Raw genomic sequence first — 25,043 nt, forward strand, 5'->3', positions numbered from 1 at the left:
TCCTTGGGAGTAGAACCCGGACTCCAAGTATTTAACAGGTTCATCCAGTGATTTTTCTGCACATTGAAAGTAAGGATGGCTCACCTGAGGCATGTACCATTCCTCTAAAACTCCAAATTTGTGACTAAGAGAAGTGACCCTTCCCGTCACTTCACACTGTGTGACTGATTTGCTGTGTAAGGGGAATTACTGCTTTGAACTACCTGTGTTCTAAAATTTCCCCAGAACTCTCAGCACGTATTTACTCCAAGGACGAGTAAATGGTGGAAGTAGGAACATCGCTTTCATGTATCATGCTTGCCTGCACTGACTGACTCCTCAGAGATCCTGTTTTGTGGCTCTGCTAAATCATTTTTAGATAAGTTGGCACCTTGTATACAGTTTATCACTTGCATCATTTCTGGAGACATCGATTTCAACATAGTTGTGCTCTGACTTGGTAGTGAAGCGTGTCATTTCCTTATGCCTTCTTTGAATCCCTATCACATCTTATTTAGGCCTCTTCCTTTATCACCCACAGTAGTCTCCACTCCCCACCCCCGTAGCACTCATTATGATGTGTGATTATATATTTATTTTTGTGTTTGTTTCTGAGCTCCTTCTCCTCAGTCTGAAAGATTTCTTGTGGTCAAGGGCTGTATGTTTTGTTAATCCCACTGCATTGGAACCATCTACTGTGCAGTAAGTATTTCTGTTTAGGTGAAGAAATTGTCTCTGGTGTTAAGCTTCAACTAAGGGCAGGACAGCACTGTTGTTACTTGCGTATCTGAAAAGGCGTGTCAGGGTGAGGAGGTTGACAGGCCATGAAGGACACACAAATCAGAGTACAGACGCTTCATTTCTGCTTTAAATTTTCTTAAAATCATCCACAGTGCCCCCGAGCTCTTCTGTGGGAATTTGGGAATATCTCCTTCAAAACATAGGATAAACAATATGAATACTTGCACACTAGAAAAATGTCAGATGGCTTCCTTATACGTAAATTGCCTTTACCCATGGTGTTCACTTTCCATTTGTGAAAAGTTTACACAGGTTGAATTTCACTACATCTCAAAATTTAATGTTGGTGGTTATAATTTCTTATTGGTCTTGTTTCTCTCCCCAGAATCTATGACTTAACGACTATTTTATAGCTTCAGGTTTTTTGTTTTTTTAAGGAAAAAAAGCAATACACAGTACACGAAGTTGCCTTAGAAATGGTGTCATGTAGCTCAAGTATTTTATGACAATGTAGCCTTTTTAATTTTTTTTTTTACAGTAGGTCCCTGTTGGTTGTCTGTTTTATTTATTTATTTATGTTTTTTTTTTTTTATGTGGACCATTTTTAAAGTCTTTATTGAATTTGTTACAAGTATTGCTTCTGCTTTATGTTTTGGTTTTTTGGCCCCGAGGCATGTGGGATCTTAGTTCCCTGACCAGCGATTGAACCTGCATCCCCTGCATTGGAAGGCGAAGTGTTAACCACTGGACCGCCCGGGAAGTCCTTGGTTGTCTATTTTAAATATAGCAGTGTGTACGTGACAATCCCAAACTCCCAATCTATCCCCACCGCCCCCCTTCTCCCCTGGTAACCATAAATTCATTTTCTAAGTCTGTGGGTCTGTTTCTGTTTTGAAAATAAGTTCATTTGCATTTTTTTTTTTTTTTAGATTCCACATATAAGCGACATCATTTATTTGTCTTTCTCCGTCTGACTTACATCACTTAGTATGATAATCTCCAGGTCCATCCAGAAATGTAGTCTTTAGTTTCTGTTCTTTTTTTTTTTTTTGCGTTACGCGGGCCTCTCACTGTTGTGGCCTCTCCCGTTGTGGAGCATAGGCTCCAGACGCGCAGGCCCAGCGGCCATGGCCCACGGGCCCAGCCGCTCCGCGGCATGTGGGATCTTCCCGGACCGGTAACCCGTGTCCCCTGCATCGGCAGGCAGACTCTCAACCACTGCGCCACCAGGGAAGCCCTGTTCTTCTTGAGATAAGTAAAAGATAATCTTTATTCATTCACAGTTCTTTTCCTTAAAACCACTAATGCTGCATGAATACTTAATTCACCACGGTTGTATGCATTTTTAAAAATTATTAGGCTTAAATTGGCTTACTTGAAGCCTTGAGAAGAGACTCTGCTTATCTATATGAAGAAGGTAATATGCCCTTGGATTTATTACGAGGCTTCATTGCATTCCTTTCGTGGAGACTGAGGCTATTCCAACACCTGTCAGGCTCCTTGCTGTGAATCACTACTGACATGGGTATTTATTGATTACTAAGCTTTAGTTAGCCTGACAATTGAATTTTTTGAGGCTTTCCTATATGTAAAGTGTTGTATTTTACTACAGGGGTTGTAAAGATAAATGAGAAACAGTCTTATTTTCTAGGAGTTCATGGCCTCACAGACTCTGCCAGTAGAATATAAGCTCCTTCACAGCAGAGCCTTGCCTGTCTTGTTGCTTCCTGCTTCTCACTAGAACCAAGATGGAACAACCTGTGGCCTGTTGACTATGGGATGAATGAATGAATGGACTAGATTAAGAAGCTACTTAAGTGCCTTTCTTCACCTTTTTTGTGTGGTTGACTAATTATAAGAGGAGAAAAAGGAAAATTTGTGAGGATGCGAAAGGAATGAAGTTGTATTTGGTTAGAGGTAAAAGAAAAGACTTTATAGAAAATGTAAAGGGGGCCTTGCCAGGTAAGAAGAATTGGACTTTGTTGTTGGGGGTGGGCGTTTCTCTGGCCAAATTCTGGAGCCTGGGAGAGGTGTCTCTGAGAAGCTTTTGTTTTCCTGCCAAATGGGCAACATACAGATTAGGTTGAAGAGTAATGTGGGAGCATCATGTAGAGGGTAAATACGAGGATGAGAAATTTATACATGAAGTAAATTAAAACATCATCTAGAAAGACATTTTTTAAAAACCCGAAGGAAGGCAGAATGGAAAAAGAACCCTTGGGAGTCCCCAGGCTAGTGGGTACGATTTGGCGCTTTCACTGCCCAGGGTGCAGGTTCAATCCCTGGTCAGGGAACTGAGATCCCACAAGCCGTGTGGCCAAAAAAAAAGGCAAAAGAACCTTGCTGGTACGATCAGCTCTCTTTTTAAAAATGTATTTAGGGTGAAAGAGCTATACCAGAATGTCAGCAGAAAGGGGTGAAGTTGGTGTGGAGGTTTCTTCTTTTCTATGTACTTTTATGTCTAGTTGTTGTTGGAAAGACACTTCTTTCCCTATGGAATTGCCTGGTGCCTTTGTAAATAACTTCACCGTATGTATTAGGGTCTATTTATGGACTCTTCTCTGTTCCATTCCTCTTTTGGTCTGTCTGTGCGCTTATTCCACTCCGCCTTGATTTGTGTAGCTTTATGTAGTAAGTCTTGAACTGGGTAGTGGATGCCCTCTGACTTTGTGCTTCTCTTCCAGAATGGGTTTTGACTTGTCTAGTTCCTTTGTATTTATGTATAATGTCAGCCTCAGCTTATAAATACAAATATTTTAGACATGTCTTTAGTAGTATTGATCTTCTCATCCATTGTAGAGGAGCAAAATTTGCCATCCCTGAAGTCTCTTTGGCATGTGGATTATTTCCAGCTGAAAAGGCCCAAAAGACTCAGGAAGAAACTTTTGACTTTCTCCCAAATGCCTAAAAGAACTTAGATAGAGTGCATGTTCCCTGACAGGAATAGAGCTGTCATCGGAGGTGTCTGCAAAGAATGTGGGCCAGGTGTGATGGGGGAGTCCACTCTGTGTCTGTGTCACAGCCATTTACCAAGTATTTGCTTTTCCACCTCCATGTGAATGGCCTTCGTTCCCTTTGAAGTCCCAAATCACTACCCCCAACATCCTGAAGATGGTATTTAAGATGAGGGCTTTGGTTGTTTTTGGAGAGTTACTCAGTTTTCCTGGGCCTCTCCCGTGTATACAGGTCATTAAACTGTTGTTTGATTTTCTCCTTTTAATCTGTCAACTTACTTAGACCAGCTAGAACAACCTAGAAAGGTAGAGGAAATTTCTTCCTCCCAGACACCACTAACATCTCTGTGTCCATTTATTACCAAATTGATCAACTGGACTCACGCCAGGGTTCTAGCCCAGACCGAGACCCCTGGTCTCGCCCAGAGAGGTTCTTTTTCCATCAGATTCATGCAGCCGTAATGAAACCCTTGCTGAGACTGGAACAGCACACACTTTATTCAGTGGCCAAAGAAAGGAGAAGCAGGAACTTAGTTCACAAATTAACTTCTCAAGCCAATCCGGGTGGAGACACCAAATCTATAGGCGGGTCGAGGTAAAATGGAGGGATTTGGATAGAGTGAGAGGAATATTCATGAGTTATCAGAGAACTGAGATCCAGATTCAGGACTGTAGTTTGGACCTGGAACTGGTGCAGCTCTCCTCTTTAGTCCTTGTTTGGGCTTTTCTGGTTGTTGTCGTGGCAGTCATAACTGTCAGGGCACTGAGGGGTGTGTCATTTAGCATGCTAATGTATTGCAGTGAGTGGATAATGAGGCTTATGGTCTGCTGGAAGTCAGATCTTCCGCCATCTTGGGCCTTGTTGGTTCTAACCAGTTTTTTTTTTTTTTCTGTTTGCAGCGTCCCCCTGAAACTTAGGGTAATTGGTTTCTAGAAAAAGATTTCTAAAAAGAAAAAAAAAAGTAATTGGTTTCTATTTGAGGGAGGGGCTTGGGGTATGATTCTGGGACCACAGCCTTGGTAACACATTTATTTAGGTCTTTAATTTCTCTCAGCAATGTTTTATGTTTTTTTAGTGTGGAGGTCTTGCACATATTTAAATTTTTTCCTCTCTTTTGTTTTTGTTTTTTGATGATATGTAGAAATATAATTAATTCATTGACCATGTGTCCTGTAACTATGCTAAATTTGTTTGCTAATTTTATTTGTGTGTGTGTGTTCTGTGTAGAGTTTTTGGATTTTCTGCACAAGCATTTATCATTTCACTGCAAATAGTTTTCTTTTCCTTAGCATTCTTTATGTTTCTTTCTTGCTTCATTGCTCCATCCATGCACAAGATTGAATAAAAGTGGTAGGAGAGGACATCCGTGTCTTGTTTCTGATCTTACAGCAAATGTGTAGATTTTCAAAAAGATCTGTTTCTTAGGTTGTGATAGATCCCATAGACTTAAAAGTAAAATGAAAAGCATAAGCCTTACAAAAAGAAAAAAAGTAGAAGTCTTCACGGCCTTGGAGTAGGGGAAGATTTTGTAGAGAGAATACAAAAGGTATTAAGGTTAAAAAAATTAAAAATTGGATTTCATCCAAATAAAAAGTCCTTTGCTGATTAAGAAACATTTTGAAAAATGAAATGACCAGCTTCAGAGTAGGAGAAAATAATTGCAATATATATAGTTGACAAAGACCATGAATCGGAGACTACATCGGGAAACTGAGATTTTGGAGAAATGTTCTTTGTATTAATTAGGGCATATACATTTGTCAAATATTAGGGAATTGTATATCTAGACTGCAGGATTGGATTTCTCTCTCTTTTTTTTTAACTTTGTCTTTTATTTGTTTTCTGCATTGAGCATATATTTCTTTGTAGATAGAAAAAAATGTTTAAAGAAGAACTTAGCAGTGAGGAACCATTTGAGGTTTTGAACAGGGAAGTGCTGTTCTTAAGGAAGAATAATTTGAAATCTTAAATGACTGGAGTTGGAGAGAGAGAATTTGTATATAAGGAGAAGACAAAAGCAAACAACATCACAGAGATAGCATCTTTATCATTTGATAAACTATGGCACATAGAGGACAACAATGAGAAAAAATCCAAGTCTTCAATTCTGGAGTGAGTGGAAGAAGAATAGTACTTCCTGGGCATCATGGGTGGGGGGGGGGGGGAGGACTCTGAATTTTGAAACTGCTTGTCTTTTCTTCTTAGTTTCACATATCATTTGGCTGTTCCCAAGCCCAGAGCCAAATGTGCAGTCCATCTCTTAACAGCTGAACAGGGATTTACAGCATGCATTCTGTGTCCTAACTTCACTGCAGCATTATTCTATTTTATTTTTTCTGGGCTATTTTTTCTTCACCCTAGTTTCCTTCTAATTTTATATCTTGTATTGTGGTTTTATAAACTGCCTCAATTCTTTATTGAAAGGAAGTGGATTTGGTACTATTAACAGGAACAGTGGAATCACAGTTGGTCTGGGGAGATATGGATGAGTTTGACTTTATTCATTTGAATTTAACGAAACTGGTGGAGAAATCAACAAGGCAGCTGGAGATACGAACCTGGGGCTCAGAAGAGAGGGCAAGCAGACGGTATAGTAAAGAATTTAACATTGCTGAAAGAGAAGTCTGGTTTTTGCCCTAAACTCCTAGGTGATAGTCTCTAAGCCCTTGGAATGTCTGCCTGGTTAGTGTCTTCTTTACCTGGGCCTTGGGCCACACAAAGTAATATTATAGTGATTGGTGCTGGGTGGGGGCTTTTGGCACTTGTGGGCCCTGAGGTTTGCCATGTTGCCAGTCCACCATGTCTACATAACGGAGCCCTAATAAACACTCTGGGCCCCAAGGCTTGGGTGAACTGCTCTGGTTGGCAGTACTATGTGTGCATTGTCATGTGTCATTAACTGGAGGAATCGACAGTGACCTTTGGGAGAGGGACACCTGGAAGCTCTGAATTTGGGGCCCTCCTTGATTCTGCCCCAGGCAGACTGACATTAAGTGATAGCCCTTATGCTATAATAAACTGTAACCATGAGTTTAACTGCCTTCAGTGTCTTCCGTGAGTTCTTGTCACATATTAATTCCTGGAACTGAGCACGGTGTTCGGACGCTCCAAACCTGCAGCTGGTGTCAATAGTGAGGGTGGCCTTTGGGACCCCTAGACCCTACAGTTCTGTCAGAAATGAGCGAGGTCTTGTGGACTGTTCCAGACCTTACACAAGTCTATAGATTTGCTAGGAAAACAAATTGTATAAGGAGTGTTAAGTGAATAAAAAAGATGCAGGGAGATGGTTCAGTGAGAATCCTTTGAGAAATTCCATGGGGCACAAGAGGAGAAAGAACAAGTGGAAGAACAGAGCAGGCAGGCAGGCAGGAGAGCAACCAAAGGGGTGTGGTCACCTTGACGGCGCAGATGGTGGAGCTGCGAAGGTACAGTTCTGTTACTCTCAATGAAAAATTATTCGGCACATTCCGTTGTGTAAACTGAAGTTTTCGTTTTTTGAGTGTAGATGGAGTCCTGCTTGCGCTCATTCTAAATGTCAGTGGTTCTTGTCCCCACCTGTCAGCCCCCTGCATAGTCTGCCCCTTTGGATCTGGAGATCCCAGAAGAGGCGCCGCAGGATCTGGACCAGAGTCACCATGTGATGTTTGTCGTGATCTTTCCCACGCCTTGTGCATGCGCCGTGAGGTGCTCTCGTCCGTACCATGGGGGCTCTCCCCACTGTACTCAGAACCAGAGCAGGATTGTGTGGCATAGGTAGTGAGAGGGCCCAGCCCAGATGCCCCCATGCCTGTGCCCCTGCACCCTGCCCTTTGTGGGTCCTCCAGCTGTCCCACGGCCCTTCTCTCCGCTGGGCTGCACCGCTGGTCCGCACCGCTGGTCCCTGGAGTCTGGTTTCAGGAAGAGTGCACAGTCAACATGACGGCTTTGCTTCTCGTCTTTCTCTGTCCCGTCGTCCCTCACCCCCTTGTGGGCTCACTGGAGCATAAAATCCCTTCCTTTTCCTAGCTCCAAACAGAAACATTCTTGCACTTTGCCTCCTTGGGGCTGTTCACTAATTCCCTGGGCAGGCCCAGGCATGTTTGATCCTTATTTGACATCTAAGGTACAATTCTAAATATTACGGACAGAACCTGGTAATGGGGCAAGTTTTGGAGTAATTTATTTGGTCTCTTTCTTAAAATTTATTTTTACTGAGATATAATTGATGTATTTAAGTTTTAAGGTGTACATTGTGTAGGTCAAGGTTTTTATTTGATACGTTACATATTGCAAGATGACTGCCACCCATACACCTCTGTCATATCACATAATTATTATTTCTTTTTTGTGGTGGGAACAGTTAAGATCTTGTCTCTTAGCAGCATTGACGTTTATAATACATCATTGTTGTCTATATTTTCTCCTTAGTTTCCCATCTGAGGCTAGTATAAAAAAGGAGTGTATTCTTAGGTGCCTTATCCAGGTTTTTCATGATCATTTTTCTATCTCTGATTTTTCTATCTCTCTGTATTGGATCTTGTTTCAACCTGGAATTTAAAAGATTATAATGAAATAAGTTTCAGATTTTGTTGGAGTTTTTTGGTCTATTTTATATTGACTAGGAAGGAGTAATTGAAAATTTGCTATTTTTTCCCACATACAATTTTTTTTTATTGATTACATAAGGTACACCCCTCTAAAGGGTACACTTCAGTGGTTTTTAATATATTCACAGAACTGTGCAACTACTACCACTAATTCCAGAACATTTTTATCACACCAAAAAGAGACACGGTTCAGGAGCAGTCAGTCCCCATTCCTCCCTCGTCCCAGAGTCCATGGCAGCTACTCATCTACTTCCTGTCTCTGTGGATTTTCTTATTCTGGACATTTCATATAAACAGAATCATATAGCCTGTGGCCTTCTTGTGGCTGGCCTTTTTTTTTTTTTTTTTTTTTTTTTAAAGCATGTGTTCAAGTTTTATTCATGTTGTAGCATATATTAGTACTTTATACCTTTTTATTCTGAATAATATGTTCTGTAGTCTGGGTATATCACATTTTGTTTATCTGTTCATCATTTGATGTGCATTTGGGTTGTTTCACTTTGGAGCTATTTTGAATATGCTACTTTGAACATTTGTATATATGAGTTTTTGAGTGGACATATGTTTTCCATTTCTCTCAGATATATACCTAGGAGTAGAATTGTTCGGTAATATTATAACTCCATGTTTAACTTCTTGAGGAACTGCCAGATTGTTTTTCCAAAGCAGCTACATCACTGTGTATTCCTGCCAGCATGCTGTACGAGGGTTACAGTTTCCCCGCATCCTCACCAGCATTTGTTACTCTTTTTTATTTTGTCCATCCTAGTGGGTTTTAGGTGGTCTCTCACTGTCATTTTGATGTTGATTTACCAAATGACTGTTGATGTTGAGCATCTTTTCATGTCCCTATTGGCCATTTATATATCTTCTTTGGAGTTGCTGCGTTAAGTATGTGCGTGTGTGCATGCACATGTGCAAGCGTGCGCACACATGTGTTATTGCTAAGGTTGTGGCCCATGAGTACACATGTTGTTCTATTTATGAGGATGCATGAGAGTTTTCCTTTACTCTCAGTACCTGGAAAAGCTGTACCATTACCGTGTCACAATATGTTGTTGATGTTTTTAATACCATGACTGTTGTGCTGCCCCTGTTTCCTTGTTGGCTTTCAGTGTTAGGAAGTACTGTGTGAAGTGAGGTTTATACCTTCAGTTCTGAGTGATCTTAAGTATATACTACTATAGCTATTTATTTAAACTCTTATTTGCTAGTTCAAAAAATTATTATGAAAGTGGTATATGGTAGTGTTAAAAAAATTCAAACAAAATAGGAAGCAAAAAATTAAAATTCTCAGTTTTTGTATTTGACACTCTGTTCCACAGTCAGCTTCTCCAAGGTGAATTAAAGGGGTTTCAAGTTTCAGAGGTATCCTCCCAGAAATTAATGTGTGTCTATGCATATCCATATATTTATAACTTCCATAAAAGAGATTGATCTGCGTGCTTTCCCTTACTATGCTATGCTATTTCAGTAATATTTGTGGATGTATTTTCATGAACCTACATATAGTTCTGCATCATTGTTTTCTGCATAATACTCTGTTCTTTGTGTTTGCTTTGATTAAGTAGCTTTGTAGTGATTAGACATTTATGTGTTCTCACCTTTCATTATTGTAAATAATGCCACTGGGAACTCCTTGTATATTCAGTTATGGGTTTGTCCTAAGCATAAATTTGTAGGTGAGATTAGCTAGTTTGAAGCACAGTGCATTTTCATTTTAAAACATGTCACCAGTTGCCCTCCAAAAAGACTATACTGATTTACACACTTACCAGAAGTACGTCAGTGTGGCTCCACGCAGCACCACTGTCTTTACACGATATCACCAATAATCTCTTGTTTTTATTTTACTCATTTGATTATTAGTAAGACTGGCCATTTGTATTTAGTATTTTTGAAAAATTGTGTCCATATTATTTTTGACCATTGGGTTTTTAAAACTTGCCTTTATTCTTTTTGTGTCATGTGATCTTGTATTTGGCTTTTTAAAAGAGGTTTTAGTTCTTTGATTATAATTTCTTCATGTCTTGATTGTACTTTACTCTTCTTTGTACTTTTATGCTAATTAAAATGATTTTACCTCTTTTCCTTTTATTGATCCTGTGAGCAGCCTACTAGGCTTTATTTACTATACCACCCAAATTCACTGTGACCTTCAAACTGTATATGTCATCAGGCTACCAAAATTCTTCCCTAGGACAATAGTAATTTTTCCTTTTTTGGTAACACACTAATAAGATGGTGGTGTTCTTTCCAAGACTGTTAAGTCTGAGGCATAAAAGGAAGAGTGTTTTCAAGAAGGAAGGATTTAATAATAGCAGTATTCGGTTAAGCCACAGTTTGAAGATGAAGGCTGAGAAAAGGTTAGTGAGCTACTTGTGGGGAGGGTCCCCGTTGGCTGGGGCCAGTGATGGATCATGCACATGTCAAGGTGAGGATGCACTGGAGAGAGCATAACAGATACTTTGGTGAAATTTAGCAAGAAGTGAAGAGAAGACTGTGGCTTGTAGCGGGTGAGGTCAGATATGCACAGGAGAATGTTGATTTTAAGACAGGATACCTGAGCCTATTTCTAGGCAGAAGAGAAGAAATCTGAGGAAAGGTTGGAGAGTCAACAGGAAAGGAATTAGATGAGTAATTTTTGGAGGTAGTGGGTTAATCTTGGAAAGATTGAGGGCACATCTTTCTTGTAGAACAGTGGGGAGGAGGTTTTGTATAACTGTTACAGTGAGTAGAATAAGGACTGCTCTGGTTATTGTTGTGTAATGAATTACTCCAAAACTTAGCACGTTGAGCCAACTTTTAATGTTGCTTATGATTTTATGGATCAGGAATTTAAAAAGGGAAAAGATGAGGGGGTTCGCCTCTGCTTCATGATATCTGGGGTGTCTGTTACAGGTGTCTTTTGAGACATCTCAAAGGGTGGAGACACAGGAATCATCTGAAAGCGCATTTTTCACATGTCTGGCCCCCCAGGCTACAAGTATTGGAAGACTGGGACTGCAGACAGGTGTGCCTGTCTGCATGCTTTCTGTGTGGCTTGGCTTCCTTACAGCATTGCGGCTTCCGGGGCGGTGGCGGGGGTGGCCAGTCGTTACCTGGAACCCAGAGTTCCAAAAGCGAGCGTGCACCTTACAGAGTGGAAGCTGTGTTGCTTTATGACTTAGCCTCGAAAAAATCACACAGCCACTTCCACTGCCTTTCGTTTGTTAGATGCACATCAGAAGCTCATCCAGATCTACAAGGAGGAGGATTAGAGTCCATTTCTTGTAGTAGAACTTCAGGGTTCTAGGAGAGCAAGTGGTTTGGGAGATGCTGTTGTGGCCTTTGGAGAATATAGTCTGCCAGAATGCCACAAGAAGTTAATAAAAGGATGTTGTGAACTCTGAAGTATGTATAGTTATATTGTGGTATAATCATTTAACCATTTTTCCAAAGACATAAATTTATCTAATCTTCTTTTTGTCTGGCACAGGCTATAAGACGTAAGCCTAAAGTCCGCTGACTGTTATCTAACTTGCTATGTTGGGTGCGTACCACAGGGGTATGCTCAAGTTGGTTCATGAGTTAGGCTTTCTGATGATGACTGAGCTAGAAAACGTTAATTACTCTTGGATTGTAAAACCAGGTGGGCCTTTAGAATGAGGCTCAGAAGTCAGTTCTGTTTTCCATATATGTGTCAAAGAGCTTTTCACTTACTGCATTTGTAGTCATTCAACTCCAAGACCTATGTCCTTTTCCCATTTTTTGAATTCCTTTAGAAATAATGAGAATTTGGATTATTCACAATGAATTATTTTTTACAAGAGGTGTAATGTACACCTGGGAACATGCCTGTAGTTGTGTGGTTGAGTCAGACGTTGCTGTGTGCTGTGATGCACCCTTGCACATTCATGAACAATGGAAGTGTGAAATAACAATAGGTCTTGACTTACTGAAGGAACTTAGTCTTTCAGTTATACTTTGATGTCTGAGTGTGTATAATTATGGCCTTTGGTTTTAAATGGCCAGGGAATTGTTGTCAGAGTTCTTTTATTTTAACAGTTTTTTTGGTTACTAAAAGAATTGTTTTTTTAGCTGTGAAAGAAATTCAGTGTTTCTCATGTGTCTTCTGATTTCTGAACTCTATATTTTCACCTAACAAGACTTTCTCATTACAAGATCGGTTGTTTCCCCAGTTCATAATTCAATATATTGTATTTTTGCTTATCCAGAACATAATTAAGAGCTAAGAAACAAGCCCAAAATCTTCGAGTATCCAAGTTCATCCAAGTTCCCCTTTTAAGATCTCAAATAATATTTGTTTACTCTTCCTCTGCCTACAAAGCAAGTAAGGAGAAGGCTAAGAGCAAGAAGGAAGACATTAAAACTATGAAAATCATTGTAAAATCCCAGTAAACATCCCAGCAACCTTATCCTGCTTGATGTGGTGGTAAACTTTTTTAGGCAAACAGACCGCATGTCTTATCGGGGGGAAAATCGGATTGTTACCAAGCTTTTGTACAGCAGTAGTTTGGGCAAGAAGACAGTAGAGCAATACATTTGATACACTCAAGGAAAGAAAGAGCCGAAGATTTTGTACCTGTCAAACTGCCCTTCATTTATAAAGGTCCCATATAAAATGTTATACACAGTATATATGTTAGCCCTGGGGGAATATTTTTCTCATGAGCCCTCTGAGGAATCTAATTAAAAAAAAAAAAGTCTTTAAACAGCCAAAATCAATGGAGTGGTATAGACATAAAGACAGAGTTCAAAAAAAGACAAGATTACCCTTGAAAAATTAAGCCTGTATCAGTCCTCTGGAGTACTTACCTTACAGCCTGCTGTTAAGGAAGTGCATTAACCAGACACCCAATTGGACTTTAAAGAATCTGTACTTAGTTTCCATAGACTGTATTTTTTAATTTAAAGGTAAATTTTATAATACCTTTAATGGAGCGGTGGTTAAGAGTTTTCTGTCAAGGATATACTGAAGAGACAAATGGCAGTGACTGGCACTGTGTACTTAAGACGATAGAAAGTGTTGTCAGTGGATACAAAGTGTGTCCATTAACTATCTTTCATTGTGGATTTGTAGAATATTTATATGCTCAAAATACTTTCAGTGAAACTGAACACTTAGTTATATGTGTATGTTTGATGAAGAAAGTTCGTGACCCAAAGTACAGCATCAACTACATCTGTAGATTTGGCCTCTTGAAAACAGCCACTAGCCATTTATGATTTGATGGTAACTCCTTGTGCATTTTAAGGACTCCTGCCAACCCCCAAAGTTCATTTAACACTGTGTTCTAAAGCCTTTTCACTGGATTAAGAAATCATTCAGGAATCTTCTAGACTGTAGAATGTAGAGATTAGGCTTTTAGATTCTGGCTTGCCCCCCAGAATGCGAGTTGCATTTCCACTGTGGGCTCTGTCATCCTTGAAGGTCTTTTCTGTCAGTATCAATGTATTTTAGAAAAATTTTGCTTATAGCTCTAAAATTGCAGTACTAAAATGAGAAGAAATCTAGATTACTGATCATAAAGGCAGAAGAAATCCTTAATTTTATTTGATACTGTCAGATTCCAACTTTGTAAACGTATGGAGCTGTTAGTGTACTTTAACCTCTTAAATGTCTGTGGATCCCGTGATTGCTGAGTTCAGCATCTTACAGATATTTTCACAGCTCGATATCCTTCTTACCAGCTTGCCTTAAGTACTACACATTTTAGTTTTGCAGTGTAATAAAAATATAATTTTTCGACTGTACAATTCTCTTGGCAGTGTCTTTATGTGATATGATATTATGTTTAGATTATTAGTTCACTTTTCCCCATCTGGTCGTAAGAGAAAGGGAGATCTACTAAGGATATACTGTCTTGTTAAATTTCTTTTCACAAATAAGGATGAAAGTCTAAACTTGTACATCTTGCACAACTCTTAAGGCTCTTCACAAAGGCCATCGACGTCTGTGTTCAAAACATGTGCAGAAATATGGTTGATCTGGACCTGGTTCTCTCAAGCTGTGAGCTGGGGCTGCTGTCAGCAGAAGGTTTGACCAGCCTGAAGGATCTGCTTCATTTCCCTGCTTTTGCTCACTCAGGAGGTTGTTGGGAGGCCCCAGCTCCTTGCCACATGGGCCTCCTCACAGGGCTGCTCATAGCAAAGTAGCCAGCTTGGCAGAAGGAGAGGTAGAGAGAGCACCGAGGAGAGAAGCCACAGTCCGTGTAAGATTGTGGTAAGCCACAGCCTTATCTCTTGTGAGGTGACCTTATACTTGAATGCTGAAAGTCTTAATTCTCTTATAAGAATATTTCAATGTTTGAATAAATCATAAAAAGATGAATTAATTGTGGTGGTCATTTTGTAGTAAATAGAAATATCGAATTATTATGTTGTGTACCTGGAACTAACATAACATAGTGTTGTAGGTTAGTTATACGTCAACAAAAAAAGAAAAAAAAAAAGATGAGTTAATTAATTTGTTTCTTTTACTTCCTTTCTTTTTTTGACGTTTGACAGCTATAGATCATCATCATATCTGGAGTATCAAACACCTTTTGCTGATTGGGCTGTGATAATGATTTAGATTACACTTTGGGCCACTTAGTTGTACCATCTTAAATAGCTGTAGGTAATACCCATAACCCTGGCCTGCTGACCCCATTATGTGTCATTAGTCACAGTGGATTTGGGTAGTGGCCAAACAGAGTAAACACTTAGCGTGGCACTTAACATGTGCCCAGATATTCTGAGGGAGTGAGATGTAGGGGCAGGTACCCAGAGAAGTAAAGTAGTTTGCTCAATGTCACTAGTAACATAACTAGTAAGTGCCACTGCTGTGGTTCAAGTCAGCATCCCTGAATTTAAGCACAAATCTGTACAAGTAATTGGCAGGAGGCAAGGGCTTGAAATTATTAGTTGGCCTTTGTATTAACATTTCAAATGTTCAAGGTGTCTCAGTCTGTTTACTCCAATCTCTGTAGCCCAACTGCAAAAATTGTTTCTCCATCCATCGTATTTATCTTACATTCAAGTAATTTTTGTTGTTACCTCTTTAAGGTCATAGATAAATAGGGATCCTCTGTCTTTGGAGCATCTGTCTTTGCTCTGATTTTGCCTCTACAGCTCTCTCCCATTCATTAGTGTTATAGGAAATACTTGATGTAATAACAGAGATTAATTTACATTCAAGAGTTTTTAAATTAAGTTTTTGATTGAATCTCCCCCAGTTTGAAGGGAGTTTAACAGTTGTGTTATAGGCTTCATTATTGCTTAGTTTTTTGGTAGATACTAGGGCTATTTTTTATACCTTATTCCTGCTGCTTTTGTGTGTGTGTGTGTGTGTGCTGTACCACCACATGGCATGCAGAACCTCGTGGTCTTAGCTGCCCGACCAGGGATCGAACCCGCGTCCCCTGCAGTGGAAGCCCGGAATCTTAACCACTGGCCCACCAGGGAAGCCCCTGGCTTTTTATATTTAGCATTATTATTAATGTTTCTAATGAGGTGCCCATGATCTAAATTTTACTTTAAATTACTAATCAGGAGAATAGTGTTTTCTTAATTTCAACATTTTTAGTTGATGTCCTTTACCAACATATTTTTCACAACTGTTAAGTGTGATGTGGCTGTCAAACATTAGCAAGTTTATGCGTGATAAAATTTTAAAGCAGTAATTTATTTTCATATGTTTTGTAACCTAAATTATGGTTACTAAAGAACGGTTGTAAAATTTTGTTCATGAAGGTCAGTTACAATAGATTCTTAGGTATCGTTGACAGACAAACCATTTCCAACTGCTTATCTTGTACTGGGAAAATAGATACTACTTAATGGCGGTTTTAATTTTATTTCAGAGTTTTTCTCTATTCATTCACAACGCCATACAATTAATCCATACTTTAATCCTAGTCATAAAGAAAAGGCGCACACATTTTAGCGGCGGGGTGAATACTTAGTCGTGGTAGAGTAGAAAGAGCGCAGTGTTGAGAATCCCTCAGAGTCCGGTTCTAATCCTGGCGCTATGGCTTCCGTGCCCCTGGACGCTGGCCGGCGGTGAGCAGCCCCGCCCCGCCTCCGACCCGAGTTCGATAGAAGCGATAGCACAGCGTCCCGTGTTGCTGCCTTAAATGACACCCTGAGTGCCACGAGCCTAGAGTGGGCCCTGAGCAGGCTTCTCATTTCAGCTTCCCCTTCAACCTCCTTTTCAGAGTTTGTTTCGGAGCGCTTGGGGTCCCGCCCACATGCATTTTCCAGTCGGGCTGCAGGGCCTCTCTCTCCTGCCCCCCAGCGGTTGGAGCTGGTCTCCGCCTGCTCTGTGATTGTGTCGTCCAGACAGCTGCTCTCACCACCACACCTTTGGAACTTGTAAGAAAGAGGCAGGTTAAAAATAACGTTCTTCTTTATTGTGGAAATTCTCAAACGTAAAGTAGTTTTGAAGGGATAATATAGGGAATTACTGCATTTCATCTATTTTAGCATTGTTGAGGAATGACTTACATTTTCTCTTAATTTGCTTTATTATATATATGTGTAATGTATATGCATTTTTCTTTTGCTGCATTACCTAAAAAGAAGTTAAAACATCATGACATTTTACTTCCCAAATTCTCAGCAAACATCTAAGAAAAAGTGCATTCTCCTATTGTGTAACCATGATATCATTGTGTTACACGGAAGAAACTGCATTATTCTGTAACGTCATCTAAAATTCCTTTCTTATTTAAATTTACCTAATTGTCTTAAGAAATGACTTTTACACGTTTTTTTCCTTTTTAAATTTAGGACAATTAGCATTTACCCATTACATTGATTATTATGTTTCTTTAATCCTTTTACTTTTTTTTTTTTTTCTTTTTTGGCCTTACTACACAGCTTGCAGGATCTTAGTTCCCTGACCAGGGGTTGAACCCAGACCACAGCTGGGAAAAACGCTGAGTCCTAACCATTGGACCACCAGGGAAGTCCCATTCCCATCTTTGGTTAGATTTATTCCTAAGTGTGTGTGTGTGTGTGTGCACACAGATTTTTTTTTTTAACTTTAATTTATTTATTTATTTTGGCTGCACCAAGTCTTAATTGTGGCACACAGGAGCTTTAGTTGTGGCATTCAATTTCTTAGTTGCAGCATGTGGGATCTAGTTCCCCGACCAAGGATCGAACCCGGGCCTCCTGCATTGGGAGCGCGTGGAGTCTTAGCCACTGGACCACCAGGGAAGTTCCCTAAGGGTGTGTGTGTGTGTGTGTGTGTATTTTATGTATATATATTTTATATATATATATTTTATATACATTATATATATATATTTTGCTGTGCTGGGTCTTTGTTGCTGTGTGTGGGCTTTCTCTAGTTGCAGTGAGCAGGGGCTGTGCTTTGTTGTGGTGCATGGGCTCAGTGCCGTGGTTTCTGTTGTGGAGCACGGGCTCTAGGTGCACAGGCTTCAGTAATTGTGGCACGCGGGCTCAGTAGTTGTGGCTCACGGGCTCTAGAGCACAGGCTCAGTAGTTGTGGCCCACGGGCTTAGGTGCTCCGTGGCATGTGGGATCTTCCCAGACCAGGGCTCGAACTGTGTTCCCTGCATTGGCAGGCAGATTCTTAACCACTGCGCCACCAGGGAAATCCCTAAGTCTGTTTTTAAGATTTCAGTTTCACATTGTTTATTGCTGGTATGTAGAAATACAATTGATTATTATATCTTGAGCTTATATCCTGCTACTCTCTTCACTCGTTAGTTTTAGTAGCTTTTTTGCAGCTTCCTTAAGCTTTTTCATGTAGACAATCAGTTTGTCTATGAATAGAGGTATGTTACTGAGTGCAGGTTCATGTCCCCGACACACAGTGAGGCCAGTCAAGCAGAAACGTCGAGTTTGAGAAACCTTTCAAGTAGAGAAAGGTTTATTGCAGGGCTGAGCAAGGAGAATGGGTGGCTCAAGCTCAAAACACCCCCAAACTCCCTGAGAAATTTCAGCAATGCATTTTTTTAAGGAAAGGTAAGGAAGGGGCATCCCAGGGTATGTGATCAGCTCATGCACAGTTCTCTGATGGGTTGATGATGATCACTCCTTAGGCGGCAGAAGGTCTGGAAGCTACCTGCTCATGATCATCAGGTGGTTAATTTCTAACGTTTGTTGGTGGTTTTAGCATCTGAAAAACTCAGGAAGTATGCATGAGATACTATTATCTGGTACTTCAGAGAGGAGCTGCTGCAGAGGATGTGGGGGAGGGGTCTGTCTTGGGAAGGCCCCATAGGCTCCTGCTCGGCTGTGGATAGTTCTTCTTACTTTCCAGTCTGGATACCTTTTTATTTATTTATTTTGTCTGATTGTGCTGACTAGAGCTTCCAGGCCAGTGTTGAATAGAAGTAGGGAGAGCAGGCATACTTACCTTGTTCCTGATCTTAGGTGGGGAAAGCATTCAGTTTTTCACCATTAGGACTGATGTTACCTGTAGATTTTTCATAGGTGTTCTTCTAGTCCTGCTTTGTTGAGAATTTTCATTGGGAATGCATGTTGGATATCGTGAAATGTTTTTTGTATGTTTGTTGATCTGCTATATAGTTTTTCTTTTTTTTAGTGTTAATTATGGTGAATTACATCTGTTGATTTTTTAATGTTAAACAAGTTTTCATTCTTGGAATAGACCCCACTTGGTCATGATGTATTATCGTTTTTATATGTTGTTTAATTTGAAACATCACCATCAGAGGGCTAAGAAACTAGGGTCAGAAAGAAAATGTTACCTAATATTTTTTGCTAGAAAATAGAGACTTTGCTGAAAATTCTTCCAGACTGTTGTCTGTGAGAGAGTTCTGAACTTTCAGTTTACTGTTCAAATTGAACCTGTTTTTTGCTCAGCAAGGAAAAGGGAGTCATCTTTATCTTGGCCAACAATTCCCCCAAAACAGCTAAGAAGGATAGTTTCAGAATTGTCTTCTTTGAAGCCTTATAAACGGTATAGGTAGAGCTTTAGTTATAGTTTTTTTTGGGTGTGCTTGGGAGATAGGAGTCAGAGTGAACTTAAAAACTGCTTAACAATCCATTCTTGCTCTCATGTGTTTGTAATGCAATCTAACATTTACTTTTTAAGAATAAAAGGAAAACTTTGGGGACTTCCCTAGCAGTACAGTGCTTGGGATTCTGCACTTTCACTGCCGAGGGCATGGGTTCAATCCCTGGTCGGGGAGCTAAGATCTTGTAAGAGTTGTGGCACAGTCAAATTAAAAAAAGAAAAAGAAGAAAACTTTTAAGTGATAAATGCATGATTTTTATATTAAATAGTATAAGTATTGAGGTACAATTGTATCAACCAAAGCCCTAAGTCAAGGTAGTCCTCAACTGCTGGACCCTAACTGGTTCTCTGCTTGATGCCATCAGCAGGGTCCTTCTGTGGCACTGCTGTTGTCCTGTGCTTCTGTACTGACTGATGGTGAAGAAGCGGAAGGAGGGGGCCTTGTCTAGTCTTTGGCTGGTCTTAGGATTCCTTTTGTGTGGACAGTGTTGTGGGCCACAGGATATCCTCTGCTAATAGCCATCGTGGCATGTGTTGTTTGCTAAGTTGAGGGAATTGGAGAAGAGTATCCGTTTTCTCTTAATTCCCTGGATGTTGAAGCGGTTGGTGTGGTCTGCCTTGGGGAGATGTGCTCCGCCCTCTGGTAGCCTGAGTGTTAGTTACTGTTCTTTGAGAAGAGATTGAAAAATGTTCGGAAAGACTGTCATTTCCTGTAGAAATCTGGGGGTTAGGATGTGACAATATGTGGACTGCAGATTTGAAGTTGTGTACGTCAGATTTTCAAAATAAAAATTAGGATATGTTTGGGACTTCCCTGGCAGTTCAGTGGCTAAGACTCCACACGTCCAATGCAGGGGGCGTGGGTTCAATCCCTGGTCTGGGAAATAAGATCCTGCATGCTGCGCGGCAAGGCCAAAAAAAAAAAAAAAAAAACCAACTTAGGATATGTTTAGTGCTTTCAGTTGTTTTTATATTTGTGTTTAAGTTTTACTTTTATGCACCTCTTGTTAGTTGGCCTATTTTCTGGCACAATATTCTCAGTGTGAGGGCTCTTGAAATAACTGGACTAAGTAATTTCTTTTGTTCAACTTTCAGTCCCGTTGAGAAAAGGAAGGGCTGTTCTTATGCTGTGATTATACTGGAAATAGTGCTTGTCTATCTTAGGTCACATGTACACACTCTGGCTGTTCAAGAATTCAAATCTGAAACATAAAATAGCGGTAGAGGTTTCTTCTCTTTATGCATAATTAAATTAGTTTTAAATTTAGAAACCTTCATGTTAGCAATAATATGCAATTAAGTGGTAAGTAGCTTTCAATTAAACTATCAAGTGTTCCTGTTTAGTAAGACCAGGAAATGGTCTTCTGGGTATTAAAAATGGAGTGCATTTCTTACTGGTGCACAGAGTGTGGTGGTCTTTGGAGTCAGACCCAGTTTGCACCCCTGAACTGACTACTTACTATCTCTGAGACTTTTGCCCACTTCAGCAGTGTAGAAATAATAACACATGTTGTAAGAAACAGTAGACCTGAGTGTTTCCTAAATACTTTGTGCTGTGAAATGTGGCTAGTTCCTTGAAGAAATGGTTTTGTGAGCAGACCTGTCTGGAATTTGTAGCATCCTGTTTTCTTGGAGGTTCCCACTGTGTGTTAAGACACTGGGCTCTGAGAACTACTTTGGTGAAGAAATCTGCTTGCTTTGTTCAGCTAAGCATTTCCCAGGCAGAACTTCTCCCTTCTTCCTTCCCCGCCCCTGCTCCCTCCCCTTGTGGGAAGTCTGCAGCATGCTTCAGTTTACTTTTGTTTCATGGATCCTGGTTTTGAAAAGAAAGTGCTTAGCACAGTATCCCGAATTTTACTTGAATAATGGTAGATTTCTTTTCGTCCTTTTCATTGTTAATTTGAATGATTTAAACACTGTTGTGAACTCAGAGCCCACTTTAGTTTTGGTTTAGCCTTGTATGTAAGTAATAAGCCATTTTCTCTTCCAGTTTTATTGAGATGGAATTGACTTAAGCACTGTGTGAGTTTAAGCAGTACAGCCTAACGACTTGACATCTATATATTGAGAAATGATTACCACAATAAGTTTAGTTAACACCCATTCATTCATTTAATAATTTGCTATATTTTATTCCTAATTTACTATTTCAGTTATGTCTTTTGCCCAAATTGTTGTTATAGACTTTGATATTAAAATCCAGGAAAAGCAAGTGTGGTATGAGAGTAAGAATCATAGAAAGTTAGTATCTGGTCAAATTCCTGCTTTACTAATTCAACACAGTTTAAATATTCATCAGCATTCATAATACTTCTTGAACTGCTACTCCTGGCCCTCTGTTAGATATAGTGGAGGATGTGATTTAGATGCTTCCTGCTTTGAGCCTCTCAACACTAGGCACAAAACATCCATGTCTTTCTTGAGTGATTTGTAAGAATTCTGCAGATGTAAAAAGTGAGAACATTTTTGCAATAAATAGAGCAGTAGATGTTAAAGAATGAAATGTAGAAAAGTATTTTTTTAAGGAAATAATTGGAAGAGATATAGAACGAATAAAGTAAAATAGAGATAAAAAGAATAAAAGAGTAATTTTATATCCAGAGATGTTTGCTGCTAACATCTTATCTTCCCAGACTTTTTCTTGTGTGTTTCACAAAAAATGGTATCATATTACGCATGCTACTTTGTACCCTGCTTATTTTGTTGATGATGTCAAGTGAAGGTCTTTTAGATGCCTGTGAAGCGTCCTTACCTCCCCAAGAGTCAACCTTAACACTGGGTGCTCTCTCTTGCTCTCCAACCTGTTTCCTGGCAGGAGCTTTAGGCTGAGGAAGAGTGGTGAGAGCAGCAAGTTCTTTTGGTGGGTAAAGTGTCATATATTATATAATTCCTTGTTGGCTATGCATAAACTCTTGGTGTATGCGCAACTCTGCAGAGTCCACATCCTTTGTTTCGGTGAGTTGTGTTATACTGACCCTGAAAGATTTGCATTTAACTTGTTGCTTAGAAGAAAAAAGATTGTTTAGAAATGTCAAGAGCTAGAATATACATATTATGTACAGCTAGACTTACAGATAAAACCTCCAGTTATTGTTACAGCGTGCTGGGTGGTTCATTGCTTTTCTAAGTTAAATTAAAAAAAAAAAGCCTAAAAGAAAGACATAGGGGGCATTTTTCTCTTGATGAAAGGTAGTCTTGAAAAAATGTTGTATTATTAAACATGTTTTTAAATCTGATTTTATTATTTAGAGTTTTATTTAATGGTATCAGGAACTGACAAGGAAGAACGAGTTTCCATTGCTAGTTTTCTGAAATTTAATTTTTTTCTTTCTTTCTTTTAAATAATAAAAGGTGGCTATCATCCAGTGAAAATTGGAGACCTCTTCAATGGCCGGTATCATGTTATTAGGAAGCTAGGATGGGGACACTTCTCTACTGTCTGGCTGTGCTGGGATATGCAGTAAGTGTTCCTTGTCATTCGTGCTTTTGATTCCTGGTCTGGTTCAAAACATCTTTATTTTACAACAAGCTAAGGCTGAGGAGCACACCTGCTTCGGCATGTAAAGCGCACAGCACAGGCCTGCCCCACCCAGACTTGCCCCTCTCACTTTGAAGTTCATTTGCCCGTCATCTTTAAATATTAATTTTCTTCTGCCTTTATATCTGAGGCTTATTCATTGTAATTGCGCTACACTCGGGTCATATTGTTTTTCTAGTAATTCATCCATACCAGAAAAACATTCAAATATAAAATAATAATGTTTAGGCCGTTCCAGTCAGTGGGTTTCAACTCTTTTTGAAAGCCATGACCCATAATATGAAACTGCATCCTTAGAGTACACGTACACATGTGTAGTGTGTGTGTGAATTGAAACTAAAGTGTTATAATACTTGATCTTAACCATATGTGATGAACTCTGACATCTATCTAGTCGACTTGATTTTTATGAGGACAAAACAAAAACACAAAGCAAAGAAGAGATTTATACATGAACCCACTGCTTTACTGTAACCCCACAATTTGAAAAGTACTATTTTAAAGGAAAGCTTATTGAAAGTCGCTATTTATTGGAGTTTATTAGAGTTCATTATGATGTCTAGTTTATTAGTCTAGTTTATTAGAGTTATTATAAATGATCACTTCTGTTAAAATTTTTTTAAATGCATTTTTTTTTTAAGGGGAAAAAGATTTGTTGCAATGAAAGTTGTAAAAAGTGCCCAGCATTATACAGAGACAGCCTTGGATGAAATAAAATTGCTCAAATGTGTAAGTACTACAAAAATATGAATGATATCAGAAAGGTTAATGATGAAATTTCACAGAGGGATATTTCTGGGTTTTACTAAATTAATTGAATTTATTATTTGTAAGTTCAAATACTGAATCTTTTATTTTTTACAACATTTATTAAACAGTTTTGGTTGGTACAATGGAAATGACTTTCAGTCTTAAACACTTCTGTTCTTGAATTCATTTTTCTCTCTATAGGTTCGAGAAAGTGATCCCACTGACCCAAATAAAGACATGGTGGTACAGCTAATCGATGACTTCAAAATTTCAGGCATGAATGGAATACGTATCCTTTCTGATGGTTCTGTTGCTTCCTAATGGCTGAATTATACTCTAGTTTTTCTTTTTACTTTTAAAAAGTGGAAATATTTTAAGCCCTATACACTTGTGTTTGCTGATTCACTCTCCACATGCAGGCTCTAGCGTCTTCGTGTTATATGATTCTTGAAAGATGAAAGTTTCTTAGTTATAAGGTGAATTGTTCCTTTTGCTTTTTGAATAGGGAGCTCTTAGTTCTGATTCTGGAAAAGAAGTGTGTCTTACAAGTGGAGCAAGGGCATCTCATGACCTCCCTTTCTCTTTTGAGGATGTCAGTTTTAATTGGGCTGCTGTTATATTGTTTGCATGCTTAGTAGTTTTGGGGGAGGGAGGGCTCAGGAGGAAGTGAATGGGGGTAGTGTGGAAGGAGCTCTTATCTTTACCCTCCTTCTGCCCAGGGCATTGGTAAAGGACAGCCCCAGGGGTCGCAGTGACAGCAGAATAACGTGTAGCTCAGAGCTTTTGGCACAAGCGGAGAGAAGAGATGATGCCTTTAGTTTCCAGAATGCTGTTTCCATATTTTAGTATTGGATCCTCTGAGATAGCCCTGTATGGGCCTGATCTAAGCAATACCTTCATTCCCCAAGGTTCAGGAATACCGAACCGTGTATTCATTATCTTGTGACTGGTGAGTGCCGGATGTGCGTCAAGAGCCAGGCTCTTCTCCTCCTTCCTGATCTTTTATTCTTTCCTTTATCATGTTTGGAACAGATCCAACATTTTGATATTTGACCTGTTCAAGCTCCAGAACCTGAGGACAAAGCCTTCTCCCAGCTTACACCCCAGAATGACAGCCTGTTTCTGCATCTACTAAGACTTAATTCCATAGGAAAGCACTTTCTTCACACCCTATGTATTTGAGGAGGTTTTTATATTGCTTCTAGAGATCAGATTTGAGGATACTAGCAAGTTCTGGTGACTGCTGATGTTACCTCACCCTTTGCCTCAAGATCCTTTCTGCTAGCTGCAAAGTACATTTTCCCCTCTTGATCGATAGAAAGATAGAGCTGGTCCTTCTCTGCGCCTGGTCTCCAAGTGAGCCTGTTTATTTATGTGCAGGCAGGGTAGCCCTTCCTCTTGCATCAGATCTGGGAGGCAGTTCTTAAGACAGCTGATAGAGGGTTTCTTTGGAGAAAACACCTGATTTGTAGGTAAATGGAGGGATTTTTTTTGA

At 39.6% G+C, this 25,043-nt stretch overlaps 1 protein-coding gene across 4 annotated transcripts in view; it reads left to right on the top strand.

The window, feature by feature from the left end:
• SRPK2 (SRSF protein kinase 2) overlaps nt 1-25,043 on the top strand; it is a gene marked incomplete at its 5' end in the record, with an annotated part of 129,223 nt that overhangs the window by 65,288 nt on the left and 38,892 nt on the right. For all 4 annotated transcript variants that reach the window (XM_082846911.1, XM_082846913.1, XM_082846914.1 and 1 more), the window contains 3 exons: nt 22,612-22,720; nt 23,440-23,527; nt 23,750-23,837. In XM_082846911.1, the coding sequence (XP_082703037.1) occupies nt 22,612-22,720; nt 23,440-23,527; nt 23,750-23,837 (285 nt within the window). The remainder of the gene's footprint in view (nt 1-22,611; nt 22,721-23,439; nt 23,528-23,749; nt 23,838-25,043) is intronic.

Source organism: Leucopleurus acutus, assembly GCF_964270905.1.
Source record: "Leucopleurus acutus genome assembly, chromosome: 9".
Taxonomy (NCBI): Eukaryota; Metazoa; Chordata; class Mammalia; order Artiodactyla; family Delphinidae; genus Leucopleurus; species Leucopleurus acutus.